The 17,970-nt window shown below is 38.1% G+C and overlaps 1 protein-coding gene across 1 annotated transcript in view; it reads left to right on the forward strand.

Moving 5' to 3' along the window:
* Positions 1–17,970, forward strand: part of LOC111340891 (uncharacterized) — a 42,820-nt gene that overhangs the window by 12,771 nt on the left and 12,079 nt on the right. The window contains exons 18-48 of the mRNA XM_088740468.1: positions 917–970; positions 1,431–1,484; positions 1,998–2,051; positions 2,291–2,344; positions 3,206–3,259; positions 3,396–3,440; positions 3,901–3,954; positions 4,380–4,424; positions 5,634–5,687; positions 6,318–6,371; positions 7,036–7,089; positions 7,394–7,447; positions 7,613–7,666; positions 7,905–7,949; positions 8,088–8,132; positions 8,874–8,927; positions 9,443–9,496; positions 10,012–10,065; positions 10,958–11,011; positions 11,463–11,516; positions 12,397–12,450; positions 12,653–12,706; positions 12,990–13,043; positions 13,258–13,311; positions 13,850–13,903; positions 14,281–14,334; positions 14,975–15,028; positions 15,482–15,535; positions 16,536–16,589; positions 17,166–17,219; positions 17,670–17,723. Of these exons, the coding sequence (XP_088596594.1) occupies positions 917–970; positions 1,431–1,484; positions 1,998–2,051; positions 2,291–2,344; positions 3,206–3,259; positions 3,396–3,440; positions 3,901–3,954; positions 4,380–4,424; positions 5,634–5,687; positions 6,318–6,371; positions 7,036–7,089; positions 7,394–7,447; positions 7,613–7,666; positions 7,905–7,949; positions 8,088–8,132; positions 8,874–8,927; positions 9,443–9,496; positions 10,012–10,065; positions 10,958–11,011; positions 11,463–11,516; positions 12,397–12,450; positions 12,653–12,706; positions 12,990–13,043; positions 13,258–13,311; positions 13,850–13,903; positions 14,281–14,334; positions 14,975–15,028; positions 15,482–15,535; positions 16,536–16,589; positions 17,166–17,219; positions 17,670–17,723 (1,638 nt within the window). The remainder of the gene's footprint in view (positions 1–916; positions 971–1,430; positions 1,485–1,997; positions 2,052–2,290; positions 2,345–3,205; positions 3,260–3,395; positions 3,441–3,900; positions 3,955–4,379; positions 4,425–5,633; positions 5,688–6,317; positions 6,372–7,035; positions 7,090–7,393; positions 7,448–7,612; positions 7,667–7,904; positions 7,950–8,087; positions 8,133–8,873; positions 8,928–9,442; positions 9,497–10,011; positions 10,066–10,957; positions 11,012–11,462; positions 11,517–12,396; positions 12,451–12,652; positions 12,707–12,989; positions 13,044–13,257; positions 13,312–13,849; positions 13,904–14,280; positions 14,335–14,974; positions 15,029–15,481; positions 15,536–16,535; positions 16,590–17,165; positions 17,220–17,669; positions 17,724–17,970) is intronic.

A 17,970-nucleotide genomic window follows, 5' to 3' on the forward strand; every position in this document is an offset into this window, starting at 1 on the left:
ATTTCAAGAAAGTAATAAAACATGTAAAAGCCACATTAGTAAACAAAGGCTCCTCCTGATTTGAACATTTCTGCCAATCATGGCCTTGATTACCTTTATGGCTGAAAGAAATCATTTAATTAAGAGTGGAGGTAAGGTGCATTGATATATTCAGGTCCACCTTATTTTAAGCACGGCAGGTACAACAAATTTTCGATCCACAAGAACATTTCTTTACCTGTTGAATTTTCAAAAATTCCAAACAATATAATGTGATAATAAGAGTTAAAATGCAGTGCCTTAGCCAGGGTTGCAAGGAGTGCATATACACCCCCCTTATGGTTTGCAAAAGTCACTGTACTAAATACTGGGGATTCAAAAGACATATAACAAAAAATGGTAAAAGGAAAATAACTGGCTTTTTTTACTGGGTAGTTTGAAATAAAACCTAATTAGATGAACCAGTTTTCATTTCATACTCAGCTAAGTGATCCCCTGCTATGTGATACTATTAATTAAAAGTATAAAACTGTTGGAAGACTGTGCTACTTTCTCCACATGAGAAAAGGCCTTGAGTCTTTTTTCTGAGATTGACCTAGTACCATGAAGTTCGAAACCCCTATTTTAGCCAAAACACTACTTGGAGTGGCAACACTGTGACTGAATGAAACATATTAGGTGTTTTATATGATATTTGACATTTATTTTTTTCATTAAATTTAATCCTGTTGATAGTGATACTTAGTCTAGTTAAGAGCATATTTAGATTGCATCTCCTGATACAAATGAACTACTACTATCATGAATTGTAAATATAAGAGCTAAAATCCCCCTTGTGAAATTGAATTTGAAAAACCTTTGGGTATGGTATTCTAATGTACCTCTTAGTGCATCCACATTAATTGTAGATTAGTGATATATTACATGCACTCACCAGGGTGAGGGTGGACCCCCAGGACCTCCAGGACTTGCTGGTCAGAGTGGCTCAAGGGTATGTTCAGTGTAAAAAATAAAATAATTGATATTAAGGTAATTTGAATTCAACTTGTTTCATTTAGTGTGGGACAGACATGCATAAAGTCCACATAATTGTGTGAGTTGTTTACTGGCCATGTCTCAGTCCTTAGTTACCCTATTGTAACAAATTTTCTTGAGGCTAACCCACCACTGTGGCCCAGGTTCAATTCTTGGACCTGGCAACATGGGTTGAGTTTGATGTTGGTTCTTGTCCCTTCTCCAAGGTTTTTTGTCTGGGTCCAGAGATCTTCCTCTCTCCACAAACACCAACATTTCAAATTCCAATTTGACATGGAAACAATGGACAAGAAAAGCCAGCTAATGGAATGTCCATCACTAAGTTCCCATTCCAATTTCCATTTAATCCCATTGCCATTATGAATTTTACATTTTAATTTGCAATGCATATTTATATATTTCTTTTAATTTCTAAGGGAGACCAAGGTCCCCCTGGTCCATTTGGGCCAAGAGGTCCACAAGGACGACAGGTGAGTGATGTCATCATGAGCTCATTTCACATTGTTCATGAACTTCAAGAGAATGTTATTTTTACTAGCCAACACATTGATCTGAAAGATTTTTTCCATATAAAAAAATTAAGATAAATCAAAAACACTATCTGGAAGATCTGGTTGTGGAAACTTCAGATAATGCAATTGAAATGAACAAAGAGTAAGAGAAGATGATCTAATCCTTGCTTGATAACCTGACAATGAAATGGTTTAGATTCAGGTTTGAGGATCAAGAAAATCTCTGGGAAAAAGTTCTGAGGTGTATTTTATCTTGATATTGGCAAAACTTCATGCAGGCTAATCATTTGTAACATTTTTATGCAGCAGTTTATACATTATATGATGTGGACATCTTCTTGCCCAGTTTCACTACATTCATGCAAATAATCAGCATGCTCAGTGGGAATATGAATCACACTGTCTTGCCCATTGAATGTGACCTAGAACGTTCCAATTAAATTTACAAAATATTCCAATATTTTGCTTTAGGGAAAGCGAGGCAAGTCAGGACAGATGGGATCCCCTGGAGAACAGGGTGCCCCGGTAAGAAAGATGCTTGAAATGTTTGTGTGAATTAAACTGTGTGGGAGATCACTCTCTAACTTAGTAATTCCAGCTCAGCAATTTTGAATCACTAGAAATTTTTCACTGAATGCTTTGAAGGTTGACTGTAGTTTCAAGAGTCAAAATACAATACAGAGTGTTGTGTACGACATTCATTTGTGGAATTATACACATATTTACCTGTGCATACTCACATTATCTTGAATATATATTATTAGGGACAGCGTGGACCACCAGGCTCTATGGGCCCGGCTGGATTGCCTGGAGCAGATGTAAGTAATGCTGCAAATGTGAAAGCAATTATTTTTAAAATGATTTAAGATGAAGTCAGTTTTTACTCCTCCTGGATGGGATGCCGGCCAATCGCACTGTTAACGAGATGTACCCATATCTTGATGGGTTTCATTGCCTAAGAATATTTTGGTACCCAATAACCCCTTGTACCCTAACATCACTATCCATATTCTCCAGACCCTTATTGTTGATAGATTTCCTTTGGTACTGCATATGACAAGGAGAATTTGTCTAATAATCAGAACCTTTGTAAATCTGATTCAAGAGTGAGACTGTAAGGAAATTAAGAGGCCAGTGACTCTTAGGGATGCAAGAGTCAAATTAGTACTCTCAGGTGGGATGGATAAATTTTCTGGTTGAAGAACAAAACACAGTGAGCTAGCCAGGCTTTGAAGCAGGGTTTGTCACGGCTATTACAAAGAAAATTGAGGAAAATACAAAACAAGAACAAACATTTAATTTACACCTATTTCAAAAAGAAGGTTAACTGTATACCGTGGAATCCTGATTTCTCAAACCCTTGGTTCCTCGAACCTCTCAATATCTCGAACCAAACCTTGTTTCGCTTGGATTTGTTTCACTTGTAATTTCACCCCCGATTTCTCTAACTCCCGATTTCTTGAACCAATTTGCATTTCCCCTGGAGGTTTGAGTAATCAGGATTCCACTGTATTTAAAATATGACTGTGGTTTTGGTTTGTGGCTGGTTTGAAATTTATTCAACAGCACCAATTTGCATCTAGCACAGGAAGTGAAACATTTCTTTGTTTTGGGTACCTAGTCACTTGTCAGGGTAAAATGATTTGTAATGAATTGTTTGGAAAATCTTGATTTGCTAGGGAAGCGTAGGAGAACCAGGTAATCCTGGTAAAAATGGACAAAAAGGAGAACGGGTAAAGTATTATGATTCAATTTCTTCAGTTTGAAGATAAAATTACTTCAATTGACTATTGTTTTGACCCAATTTTTTTGTTTATTTTTGTGTGTGAATTTAACTCTTTTTTTGTGTTATCTTTTCTTTACCTACAGGGACCTGATGGTATTTCTGGAGAAGATGGTCAAGCTGGTCCAAGAGTGGGTGTCCAGTGATACTTTGTTTATTGAGTTGAATTAATATCAATGGCACTTGTTACCAGTATCTAAGTTTTCTTCCCTCAAAAGTTTCAACCCTCATCCAAGCCCAAATTAATAGTTTTTTTATTTGCTTTCTGCAACTTCATTGATAGATTACCCTAAAGATTGAAGAATGAATAATAGCCTGAAAATGGGTTTTGGCTATTTACATGTGAAGATCTAGTTTTTGGTAGCTTTTGAGTCAAGTGACTCTGATCTTGCTAGACTCTCTCCAGCTGGTTTTTGTAGCAAGAAGTGATTGAGAGTATTAAAATTCTTCCCTGGACGAAAAACCAATCCAGTTTAACCCCCAACATCTGTGTATAGTGGAACTCGCAACTTTCTTTTCTTTTGTTGTACTTTTACGTTATGAAGAATTGGATGGCTGCAATTTATTGAAAAACATTTTGTTTGTATCCAGGGAGCTCCAGGGGCACCAGGTGAACCAGGAAATGATGGAAGAGATGGCGAAAAGGTTAGAAAAATAGTGCCTTAACTTGTGACTTGTACTATCTTTCACGTCTTATTCAGTTAGGAAAAAAAAGCTTGCTGCTACTTAAAAATTAATTATTGTAGGGTTAAACCTACATCACAATAAAGGATTTTGTTTTTTAATTATGCCCCAGGGGCAAGCTCCAAGGGCAGAGCTCCTTGTTGTATTCTGATAATTTCATGGTTACTCTGACCTTACAATTCACCCCAGGGAGCAGAAGTTTATATTCTGGAACATTATCTTGGGGCAGATTAAGTAAAATTGAAAACAACTCCTTGTGTTCACTATAATATGAAACTTCAGATGCAAAACCCCTCTTGATTGTACACATGTACAATTGGTAATACCTGTTCATTTGTGATAATATATCGCTAGGCTAAGAAACCTTGGTATTTAAACCTCCATAGGGTGCAAGAGGAAAAGATGGCGAACCAGGCAAATCAGGACCACCGGTTAGTGTTAAAATACAGAATTGTGGGAAAAGAATAGAGTCTTTGAAGAAGATCTGCTAATGAAAGTTGGTCACTCCAGGACCAAGTATATTGCTAGTAATCATTTGGTGTATTAATGTTATTAATTATTAATAATAATTTAGTATTTATATTGCACAAATTAACATGTGGATATGATCAAATGCGCATTGCAACACTTTTTGGGGGATTTTGGCCAGACTGCATCAGCAATATACAAACAATCGAAGGAAACTTATTTGAAGATGTCCCCCCCCCCCCCCAATTCCCAGTAAACAGGCCAGACCACATCACAGTAATCTTGTGAGTGGGTTCTTAAAACTTTAACACTAACCGCCTCCCGGTTAGCTCAATGGATAAAGCGCTAGACTGTTGTGCGGGAGGTCGAGGGTTTGAGCCTCGGCCGAACCAACACTCAGGGTCTTAAAATAATTGAGAAGAATTTGCTACCTTTCTATAACATCAAGAAATGGTTAGATATTCTAATCTTCTCGGACAGGGACAAATAATGGAGGTCCCGTCTCCTGTAGGGTTAGGGGCAGGAGATGTTAATTTTCCATGCACGAGATTACTGTGTGATGGATGTCCTCCCCTGGGGTGGGATGGGTGGGTTTACTGGGCCCGCAGTAGTTGGTGCAAGCTGTTGCGGTGTCCCTGCCGGTCGGCGAAGCTATTAAATTAAATTAAATTATTTGACGTCTCCTGCCTAACCAAATTAACTGATTAATAGAAGCAGGAGAAGGGACGGTTTATTCATCCTTATCCAAGAAGACTTGAATGTCTATCCATTTCTTGATATTATAGAAAGGTAGTGTATTCTCCTCAGTTATTTTAAGACCTTGAGTGTTGGTCTGGCTGGGGCTCGAACCATCGACTTCAACCTCCTGCACAACAGTCCAGCGCTCTAACCAATTGAGCTAACCGCTAATACAGAACACCCTTTAAAGTGACTGGAAATAATTTTCACTTTTGAGTATGTGCTTCTTGTATGGACTTTAACCCGTCAATCAGCAGTCCTGGGGTCTGTGGGGTAGGGTTGTTGTCTCTCCTTGAACTTTGTAGTTTTTTAAAGAGGTGTGTTAGACCAAGTGAAATTTTTTTGATGTATCAGTTAGGTTACAACAGTTCGTAATTTTAATATCAATGTGAATGCTAAATATTGGGACTGATTGATGATTATCATTCTAACAGGGACCTCAAGGACCAAATGGTGGCATGGGAATTGCTGGCCAAAAAGGAGAACAGGTGAGTACATGGATGTGAGGGTACTTTGTAATAATTCCTGATTACAAACATAGGAAGGGAAGGACACCTCACAAAAACTACCCTGAATCAATTCAATACTGTTAGTGTGAGCATTTATTTAAGAGGAATCCCTGCTCATCTTATGTCTAAGAACTTTACAGTTCTGAAGTGTCAAGAAAATGTTAAAAAGGGGAACTATTGATTTAAAAAAAAAGGCATTTTTTGCATCTATCAATTTGAAGCCTTAATATCCCCCAACCCCTTCCAGGTAAACCCCTGACATTAGAATTTTTTAGTGCCAGATTTGATGGCCAATTTTTTTGTAAAAGGCAAGATTAGCAAAGGTGACTTTTCAGTGGACCTTTTCTAAGCCATGTGCTTGCACAAGTGAACTTTTTAACTTTAAACACCTCCATATTAAAAGATATAACACTTATTCAGCTAGAAACACTTGATAATTCTGGTTCAAATTCCCCATGCCACCAAGGCAGTGTTTAAATTCCCCACCCAATCAGTGAAAACCCTTACAGGTTCCCAGCTGGAGTTAAGGCCAGAAATGCCCAGTTAGTTACTGCCTATAGTCAATGATTCTAAATTGATAAGTCTGTTATGAATTTTTTATATTTTTAGGGTGCACCAGGCAAGGCTGGAGCAACTGGTCCCACTGGCTCACGTGGCCCTTCAGTATGGTGTTTTTTCTTGTTATTTTTCAAATGTGCTTATAAACTGACAAAATACCATATAACATGTAAACTTTACAGCCTTTTTAGTGTATGGAGATTATCTACATTTCTGCCAAAAAAAGAAAGTCCTCAAAGATTAAAATTTTTCAAACAATAACCACTGTCTGTCCCTTTGTCTGTTACTCCCTAGATCTGATCAGGTATGTATTCTACCTTTGACCGGCTATACTTATCCTACCCCATGGCTGTTTGTTTTGGTAATTTGCATGGAGAATTTACTCATTAAAAACGCGTATGGGGGTGAATGTGAAGTATTCAGTGTGTGCTGTGACTTGACAAAAAATTTGAAAATGTCATTTTTCTGTCCTATTTCATCTTCTGCATGCCTTTCTTTAACAGAAAAATGCAAAATTCATTTCGCTCTTTACAGGAAAAGATCTAAGCCAGCCTTAAGTGAAAAATTCTATCACATCCATCCACATTCCATAGCACCTTTTTCAGTGAAACACCTTCCAACTCTACATGTTCCCCCTTTTCAGTAAAGGAAAAATGTGTTGATGTTGACCTTGTCTGTTTGACTGTTGAGTATTCCCATAAAATATAGATGCCATTTCATAAGTGACCTTATTCTCTGATTATTGTACCTGTTTTGTCTTTTGCCAAAGGGTGCTCCTGGTGAATTTGGTGAAAGAGGAGAGCAGGGAACCCCAGGAGCTGATGTGAGTGCTACAGATGATCAAATTAGAAATACTGGAGATTATTTTTTTATGATGTCAACAAAGGGTTAATGCTGTTTATTATAACAAGATTTGAGTAATTAAGACTGCAGAAAAAATTCTGAGCTTCCCAGTAAGAAAGTAAATCTAACAATTTCTAGTGTGTTTGGCTTTCCTGACTCACCTTGGTTAATAATTCATCTTCCTGGATTTCTTGGGGCTAATTGGAATGTTGCTTTCTAGAGCTAATGTTTAACATGTTAAGTTACCAGAAACAATAGGAAAAATACGCTATTTTTTTTTACAGGGATCACCAGGTTTAAGAGGTTTCCCTGGCCAAAGTGGTTCACGAGGTCTTACTGTAAGTAGATTTGTTTTTCTTGTTGTCATCTATTGTTTGCTACAGGGTATTTACTATCATGATTGTAATATTTGAATGTAGACTCATTATGTTGAGTATGTACTGTGTGGTATATTCTGAACTAACTTGTAACTAATGAAGCTCATGGGCTGTTATTGTTTACAGGGAGCTCAAGGTGAACCCGGGCCAGCTGGACCACCAGGCCCTGATGGAAAGAAGGTAATGCTAAATTTATCATGCTAAACAACAGCCAAACAGTAATTTCCTACTGAAATCCAATTTCTAGTTCTTAAAACAGCTGAACAGTAGTCTCTTCTAAAATCTAAAGTTATGTCCACTGAAGTTCTGTCGAGTCATGGTTCATTATACAATGGTACCATGAGTAAATCAAAAAGCCTCTCATTGCACACTTAGATAAACAAGCTGTTGAAAATTTATGTATTTTGTCTTTTGTCAGGGACCACAAGGAGAAAGGGGACAAGATGGGATACCTGGAGACCCTGTTAGTATTACTGTTATCATGACAATGATTTGAGTATTGTATGATTTTATTTCACAGCAGATCATTCAGTTGAATATGTCAAGTAGCTGTTTAGAGATGAACTGTATGATTTATTAAACAGTTTTTCGCTTTTTGCAGGGCGATGTTGGAGCTCCAGGTGAAACAGGCTCTCAGGGTGAATCGGTATGTGGTTGAGGTTATTATAATTGTTGCTTGTACATTAATTTCAAAAGCATTGATACTGTGGATTGAACTTCATTGTACCCCAATCACTCAAGATTGCACCATTATAGCATGGTGATAATTTCAGTTTCAGGATGCTCGTGGGAATTTGATGAGTGAGTTAGAGTTGATTAAGACTACATGCAGGCTTAATGGAAACCTCTTTCTGTGGCCAATTCTGGCCCTTGTTGTGCTAAGACTACTTTTTGGGTTTCCTCAATGTTTAACCACAAACATTTTATATGTACATGTAGATGTGAGTAATTTAAGTGTCTTTCTTTTTTTTTTTTTTTTTTGGCTCAAGATGACTAGACATTCCTGTGAGTTAAATATAGAGCCATTTTGTTTGCCACTGTTGCCATTCAATTTTATCAGATTTACAGTACATGGACAGAAGTTGATCATTTGTTACAAGCTAGGCGTAGAGAATTCAAATCCTTGATACAAGTTCACGCCCTATGATCTGAATTATCTGTGAATGTAAATTGTCACTTCCTTGTGCACCAGTAGGTGCCACATATACCACAATCATTATACAAGTTAACTGCACAATTTGGGCATTTCTTTAACTGATATGGAGATTTATAGAAGCACTGAAAATAAACTTGATGACCTGTTAGCTACACTATAGTATTCATTTTAGTGCAATCTAAAACTGGTAAATAAAAGATCTGGATCTGAAATAATATCTGTCATCTTCAGGGCATCAAAGGAGAAAAAGGCAAACCAGGAGAGAACGGATTAGATGGAACACCTGTGAGTGTTAAGTACTGGGAGATTAATAAATTAATAACATGTGGTAACAGGAAAGGACAACAGACCTTTAGACCTTGCTTTTATTTACTTCTGTTTTTACATGACAGTACAGATGGCTCACATATTTCCTTGATTCCTAAAGCTGTACAAAAGAACATTTAACAGTTTAATCCTCAATTACCACACACTCAGCGACACAGTTCACTTCTTATCTTAAATTCCCCCTCAACACAACGCACCCTCTTACAACTAAATAGTCCACCTCTATGATTTCCCACACACACCCCTTTCCGTCCCACACACACCCACACAAAGCATAATAAAGATTAAAAGCAGAGTCCATTTGTTCACTAAAAAATCTCCACAATTCCTCAAGATACACCTTTTTCCCTAAAACTGACAGAGTTATGGTATATACTCATTAGTTCACCTGTTTCCTAGGAAGGCTTCTTATTTGTTGGTTTTAAAAAGTCTGTAATGATTTCGAATACTAACATAACATTCCTTACATCCAGGGAGAGCGCGGTGAAAGAGGACCTGAAGGTCCCCAGGGTAACTCTGGTGCAGCAGTAAGTTGATGAAAGAGGCTTTCAATTTATATTATCAGTCAGTTGTTATGCAGCCACACTTTGATTGGTACATTTAGTGGGACATCCTTCACCATAAACCATGTGAGAATTTAAAGCTGTCTTTGTGCCAAAATCTCTCCCTATTCATAGCCAAAGCTGTTAGTAAGTTGTGTGGGCAGATGAAAGTTTACATCTTTAGTTTTTTTGAATTAACAATCATTTCAAAGTGACTTGTTTTGCTTGCATCTGAAGCCATTCAATACAATACAAAATTTATTGACATTCCAATAAATGGCTTTTCAATGCTAATTTTCAAAAACTGAAGAATTCACAAATATATGTATAAGAAACGATCATCTTTCAATCAACTTTCAATTTTATCGTTTCATCTGAGACTCATTACAGTAGCAGTGTAAACTGTCATCCTTTGGCCTTAAACTATTTAAGTTTTCCTCTACAAACACACCAAATATAAGAAATATAACTTAGGAAAACAACAATTTTCTTTTTATTAGGGTTCTCCAGGTCGCCCAGGTCCACCAGGCCCCCCTGGAACTAAGGGAGACAGAGTAAGATTTCTGTTTTAAAGAGCTGTTATCATTGGTGAAAAATTAGACATACTTTTGATTAAAATAATGGTTTACAGTTAGGGAGACTTTTTTTTAAATTTCTGTCAAAACGAATTTCAACAAAGGATTTTGGGTATGATTTCTATTTAATCAAAGTTCTACAGTTATGGAGACTGGGTTAGACATCTTGAAAACATATGCTGCAAGATCCTTCTCTGTGGCAGCCCCAACACTATGGAGTGCTTTGCTATGTGACTTTGAAAACAATTCGTCAGTGTCGGTTTTTTTTGTAAAAGCCATTTTTAGTTTCTTTTAGACTGTTTCTTAAGGAGTTTTAAATATATATGTTAGCATTGTATCACTTGAAAAAATCTTGCATTCTGATTGCTTAACAAAGCGTGGAATTGCGAGTTGAAAACGAGGTTAAGTGATATTGTTTCGCATCAACATATACATAACAACTATATTTAAGTAATGCTGTTTTCTTGTTTTTATTCAATAATGCTATTCGAGGAAAGTTCATTACTTGACTCGTGAATTCCGCGTTAAATTGCACTTGAAATTTTCGCGTGTATTGTAATGCAAAATTCCCTTCTCAAGTTATGAAATTTCCTATAAAATGAAGTTCAGCAGTTCTTGGGTCAATACCTATTCATTTGAAGTTCTACAGTTTAGGAGACTGGGTTAGATATCTATACTGGGAGAGAGGCCAAGATTTCTTTTTATTTTAGAATTACAATAACTTTGCTCCTTTTTTTATCCACTGGTCAGTCCCACTATAATTGCAATGCCTTATTTTTATGCCGAGCTGTAACTATTGCATCACCTAAAGAAAGAAAGAAAGACCGAGTAGTGGCTGCATTGTATTGAAATGATAATAATTGTACTCTAGGGAGACACAGGTCCACAGGGAAGCAGAGGAAACCCAGGAAGAGACGGCAAGAGGGTATGATAAACAATTTCAAACTACATACAAAAACTATACGCTGTTGTGTACTTTTTTAGGCAAGTTTTTTTTTGTTTGTTTTTAATTTATGGAATTTAGAATTGTTTTATCAGAATTTCAATCTCCTGCTTGATGAAAACGCCGAATAAGTTTGCATCATTTACCCAAGTAGGGAACTCTGCTTGCAGATCAAGTGTTACTTTGTGTTCTTTGTATTCACACTCAGTAGATAATAATATTCAGGTTACTTACAATGTAGCTCTGTTCTGCACGGTTAAGAAAGGTTGAAAGAAGGTTCTGCTCTGGTTATTGTTGTACTGCTTTCAGAAGAAATGGAAATGATTATTCTCAGTATCAATTCTAGTCATCTCGATCCATGCAAATGTGGGATGTATGTTTCAACTTGTAATAAAATTATCATTACTGATGATCACTTGTTGTTATTTTCCAGGGATATGCTGGCACCCCAGGTCCCCCAGGAGCTCCTGGAGAACGAGGAACGAGAGTATGTACCACAACTTTTACCAGTGTAATGCTTTTTAATTGTTTTGATTTCCAACAACATTTTGAAGAATGGTCTATTTAACAATTATTCCAAGAGCGCGCGTTGGATATGAGATGATAGATAGCCAACGAGGCGCGTAGCGCCGAGTTGGCTATAATCATCTCATATCCAACAAGCACGAGTGGAATAATTGTTTTATTAAAAACGCCCTCAAGAAATTATTATTTTGTAAGAAGAAACTGGATTTTTTAGCTCCTTTTTTATTTTAAGCTGATGCGTACGCTTACCATATTTGTAGATTATGGTATATTGGCTGATATACCATAATGGCTAAGCCAATAAAAAGTCTTGAATTGCATTATCCAATGATCCAGTTTTTAATAATACCTTTTATCAAAAACTGGTTCATTGGATGATGCAATTCAAGACGTTTTATTGGCTCAGCCATTGTGGTATATGAGCCAATATACCATAATCTAATATCTGTGCATTGTAACATCCGGTTTCTTCTCACAAAATAAAGTCGAGAAGATTTGTCTAATATCTTGGGGGCATTTTTTTTTTTTTTTTTTAATAAAACAATTATTCCACTCGCGCTTGTTGGATATATCTATCATCTCATATCCAACGTGCGCTCGTGGAATAATTGGTAGTTAGTCTCTCTTGCAGTCACTCCTTTGCGATGTCGCTCAATGCTCCCCCAAATGTTGGGTGAAGTATTGCATGAAATCCTAGAGAAGAAGACTGATCGTTTTGCGTGAAGTTTCAGCATCACTTAGAAGGGAAACTACAGAGAGGAATCAAGTTACCTTTGCACAACAAAGATCTTTTCTATAAAAGTTCCTCTTCCGCTCAAAAATTTATCGATGTCTTTTTTAAGGGTTCCCCCGGACTTTTTGGCACACCAGGTGCTGATGGCGACTCAGGATTAGCTGTAAGTATTTATTTTCTTTTGCTTATTGCACATTTCCATCGCACACACCCTACTTATGGTTCCTACTGTATAACTGTATAAATGCTCTTTATTGAAGGGGCATAATTTGAGTAAGACTCTACGAGATTTCCTCGGGTTGGTCCATCATTTTAATTGTTTATTTATTCATCATTATCTAATTGCGAATTATTTATTTCTGCAGGGCCCTCGTGGAGCCCCAGGATTGCCAGGACCTGGCGGTGAGAATGGAGCTGATGTAAGTTGGAAGATCGTGCACTTGTTTGTCATTCTTATTTTCATCGTGAATCTCGGGTGTAGGATGCAAAGGGACATTACTCACCTCCCACCACTGCGACTTACCATCTGAGAAATTGTTTTTAAAAATTTGCAAAAGCTTCCCAATTGACGCGAGACCTAGAGAAGAGTTTCAGCATCCTAATCTCTTCCCCCCCCCCCCCCCTCCACACCTTCATAGTCATGGGTAAAGTTAATTTAATTTATTTGTTTACTTATCTTAATTACATTTCTCATTTTCATAGGGTCCAACAGGACCTCCTGGACCCCCTGGGCCAATGGGTGAGCAAGGTGAACAGGTTGGTAGAAAATAATTTCCTTTTTTTCATACTCTGTACTCTCCTAAAATCGTGGAGTCTCTTGATCTGAAATGGGAAGGTGGCATGACTTGCTGTGACCAGCTATGAACATGAAATTTATTGAATCTAATTTTGTCGTCACTATTTATAGTTGATGCAATTTTCATGAATTTGAAGAATTGGATTTTTTTAATGAGTTACTTTACTTATGTAGGGAGCCCCTGGAGATATGGGCGAGCGTGGACCTGATGGTACCGTTGGGCCCATTGTAAGTCTGCATCTTGTTTTGAATTTTAAAGAATAAAGAAGAGAGTACCCTCACCTCCAAGCAGTCGATGAGAGAGACTAATTTAAAATCAACTGTCAAGTTAAATTTCGTATTATTTTTCAGTATATTGACGGAAAGGAAACCATTGTTTTTGGTTTCTTTATGGTATATACTGAAACAGTCATTCACCACTGTGTTGGTAAAAGTGATGGATATTTAGCTATATTTACACCTATTCACCTCCAGTTTGGTGAATAATTATTAACTATTCTGTGCATTGTGTCATATCCTGTGAAGACAGTGGCCCAAAATATGGTGTAACCCAAAAAAGTATACCGTCCCAAAAGTGACTGACGTACAACTTCTGTTTAGAATATCGTTACATCAACAAGCAGGCGAGTGACAAGAGTAGAAAAATATGTCAGCTGGAGATGAAGAAATGGTACAAAATCTAAAATACCTAATTACGTAATTCACAAGGTAAAAGTCGCTATCAGATCATTTTGACAACAGCTAATGTTGCCTTATCTTGGTGTAGGGAGACCCTGGAGGACCTGGACCGGCAGGAACTGCTGGTAGAATCGGAAGGGATGTAAGTGTACATGTATGCGTAAAAAGAAAACGAACTGACACGACGCTCATGTTAAGCGCCCGCGCGCGCGACAATCACCCACACGAAGCATGCACGATCATCCTGTGTGAGAGTGTTAAGATGGAGAGTCACATTTTAAGGAATTTTTGTTCGTAAGTTGATTATACTGTGATGCCTTTGTGATGGTGATTTTTTAAACAGTTATTTTTTGAAGATTTTTTTTTGTAACCGATGGTGAACATTTTGTTCAATACTACCTGTGGCTCTTTGCATTGTACATTTCTTCAGTAGCCAAGTTGTGTACCAAGAGATGTTTAGATCCTTCCTGCATAGGTAGAATCTTTTGCTTTACATGTTTTTTTATTTGTCATGAATAGGGTCCCATTGGACCACCCGGAGAAAGTGGAGCTCCAGGACCTATAGGACTTCTCGTAAGTAATGCATTAGTTATTAAGAAGGGGCATGTTTAATCTGCCTTAGCCCTTTTTCCCCACCCCCTACCCTCCTACCCCCTACCCCCAACCCTTTACCCCCTACCCTTTACCCCTTAACCCCCTACCCCTTGACCCCTCTTTCTTACTGGTTTAAAAGTGGGTGACATTGTTATTACCTCACGTCAAGAGTGTTTTACTACTTCTCTTGCTTTAATTGTCAAAGAACTGTCAATTAGACATCATTTTAATCCTGTCTTCCAAAGCTTTTACGCGATCACCTTGTAGATTTCCTTACCTTTCTCTCGACTTTGCTTCACCATGTTCAAGTCAAGCAAAATCAATTCTAATACAGTTCACGACACGTTCGATCTTTAGCCTTGAATTACTTTGTTTAGTGATGAGAGATTTTGGAGTAATTTCAATTGAGTATCGAAAGTAATCCGCCATCAGTTTTCAACCAATCAGATGCAAAACTTGAGCAAATCGTGACTTACCACCCGCGCTTTTGTGCACACTGAGCTCTCATTGGCGGTGATAATTTTAACCTTTGTTTTATTTTCTCGTCGTGATTACTCAGGCTTTGTTATTTCGACACTTCATTGAAAACTGCACTGACCAATTCGTACTCGCCTTTTAGGGCCCAGAGGGACCACCTGGTCTAGACGGCGAGAGAGGACTGGACGGTGCAAAGGTATGGTTATAGTCATCTTAAAAGGCTGAAAGTAGTATATATTAAATCAGCTGTTTTAATTAACTTTCATTTGTCGAAACGTCGTGCGTTTATAATATGCTTTATTCTTAAACGTTTAACCACGTAACACGAAATTATCACCCTCTATCAAAATAGAACAAGAACATTGTGTTCCTTTTTAAAGAGTCGCTATGAGAGGGTCCTTGTGATCGTAACATAGGCGACCATAAAATCAGCCGACAAAAACTGTGTATTTCATTTTGGAGGGCGATGCTTGGAGGTTAGATCCGATGTTACAGTGATTTTAGGGAAATAACGGCAAAACAAGACAACAGAAACGCCTTTCTTTTAATCGCCCTTTTTTCCTACAAAATTTCTAACAGAAAGGCTCCCCCTACACCCAACCGATAAAGCAGCCGATTTTTTAATTTATCTTTTGCCTTCCCTTTTAAGGGTGATCCTGGCGAGCCTGGTGCCGACGGCAAGCAAGGTCTGGCTGGTCAGCCTGTGAGTCTCCTCACCAGTTTTTGTTGTATTTATTGAATGCGTTTTTTTCCCCATGATTTTTGTTAAAGACTAAGTTCATTATTAAGAGGTCTAGCTGCTCTTGTTGGAGTGTCTCCTGGTTTTCATAACGCGTCGCAGAATCAGGAACAAACCTTCGTCCTAGTAGTGGAGGGATGCAAGTCCAGCGCAGATGACCTCCACCCCTTCCCCCCTAGTTTACTTGAATGTTTGTAGCATTAAGCTGATGTAGAAGTTTTTGTTTTAACAACCTTGACACCTCTTGGAATTGCATAGCACTTGTTTCAATATTACTCCACAAACTTATCTAGAATTAAGGTTTAGAATAGTGATAAATCAGAGACATGGCGGGTAAGCTTTGGTTAAATCGTATTTTGTGTTAATTAAATAAAGTAGGGATCATATATATCTTATTAACCAAGCGCGAGGGCCGTACTGGGAGAATATCGGCGTGAGGTCTTGACAGTACGGACCGAGGGCTGATATTCTTCCAGTAGGGTCCCAAGCAAGCTTGGTTAATAAGAGATTTATTATATGACTGAAGTTCAAAGGGACACAAGTGCGGTATCATTGGGGACCATTCGGGACAGTGCCCAGTCCAATACTGAGAGAATATTGACCGGCAATGGAGCATTTTGATTGGTTGATTTTAGTTATTGGCCCTCTGACTGCCCGAGTCGTGTAATAATAATAATTATGTCAGTCAACTTTTCTGCAACTTTCAGAGACTATAATTAAAACATAACAGTAGCAAAACATGAGTGGAGAAATTAAAGTCAGGATAAATAGATTTAAGACACAAACGAACGGTAATGAACGCCGGATTGATATGATTTTGTAGCAGTATGTTGTATTCCGAAAGTTAATCACAAACGAAATAGAAAATTTCCTTCGCAGTTCTTTATCGGTATGGAAAGTGAATAAACAGTCACCCAGAGATTGGCAAGCTTACTCTGAGATTATTTTTCCTCTGTGTTAACAGGGTCAAGATGGACGACCTGGAGCTCGAGGAAAACCAGGAGAGACAGGCAGGCGGGTGAGAATCAAACTGATTATTTCATGCAAAATGATTCACCCCTAGATTAAATGTAAACAAACGAGACCACCTGAAAATACTATTCAGTCTTAATCCCGCGCCAGGACTTCGTTATTCGGTCAGAAAGTAATCTGAACCACCAAAGAGTGCTGCTCGCCATATGACAGGACTTGTCGTTAGGTTTCATTTCTATAGTCACACAGAAGTATCTGATCCACAGACTTCAAAGTTACAACTATCTTGTACGGCTTACAATGAACATAAGCACGGGAAAATGCTTCCCAGGTCAGGCGCCAGGGTTACCTTCATTGACTTAAAAGTTAGGTCTGCTTAGTATAACATAATTAACACCACCACGCGGGAAAATTACTCAGTAGCTTTCACTTGAATGGTCAGACATTGGGGGTTTCGTTCTCTTCATTAAAATTTGAACCACCTTGCGCCGTACGATAATGAGTACCACGTGAAAGGCCGCCTACAAATTAATATGAAAGTCACATGGTGTTGTTCAAAACATGCTTGTAGATGCAGTCAGTTGTTCTATCAGTGAAACTTGTCTCCTATTTTTTTCCACAGGGACCCCCAGGCCCTCCTGGTCCTCCTGGGCCAAGAGGAGATGGAGGGCCGTCAGTAAGTAAATTTCTCCATTCTGATTGCCAGAGAGAAATGAAACCTATATGGAACTGGGATTTTTGTCCTCGTTTTGTCGTTTCCGGCGTCGAAGGAATTAAAGCTAATTAGCCTAGTACTGTAAATAACTCATTAGCAATTCAAACGAAAGTGAAGTAAGCTCACCTGAAAATCCATCCGACCGAGATTAGCTCCGGTTTCAAAAGCATGAAGTAAGTATTGTTTCTTCCCCAGGTTGAATCGTCCCCCTACCACCCCACCCCAGCCTTTTCTCAGGCTTTCTTACGGCGGTTGTATGTTTTTATTATATATTATTATTGTTACTGTAAATGTATCATTATCATCCTGACTCTTGCTGTTCTTGTTGTTGTTGTTGTTGTTGTTGTTGTTGTTGTTTTTGTTGTTATTGCTATCATTGTTATTGAACATCGAGGTATCTTTTTTCCGTAGGGAGGAGCAGGTGCCCCTGGTCCTCAAGGACCTCCTGGCAGCAAAGGACCACGGGTAAGTTTCACCCTGCAAGTGAAGGTTTGTTCGGTGTTATTCTCGAAAAAGAGTTGAGATCAAATATCCCATGACACTTTACGATCAAATATCGTCAATCGCCTTCAAAGTGCCCTTGAAAGGTTGTTATTGTCTGCATTTACGCAACGAACTCTAGAAGACAATTGCAATTCTACGTTTCTTGCCAGCGAGCTTGGGACAGAACCCGAACTTTATCCCTTGGAGTATTAGAACTCCCATCCCCCCC

Source organism: Stylophora pistillata, chromosome 12 (assembly GCF_964205215.1).
Source record: "Stylophora pistillata chromosome 12, jaStyPist1.2, whole genome shotgun sequence".
Classification (NCBI taxonomy): Eukaryota; Metazoa; Cnidaria; class Anthozoa; order Scleractinia; family Pocilloporidae; genus Stylophora; species Stylophora pistillata.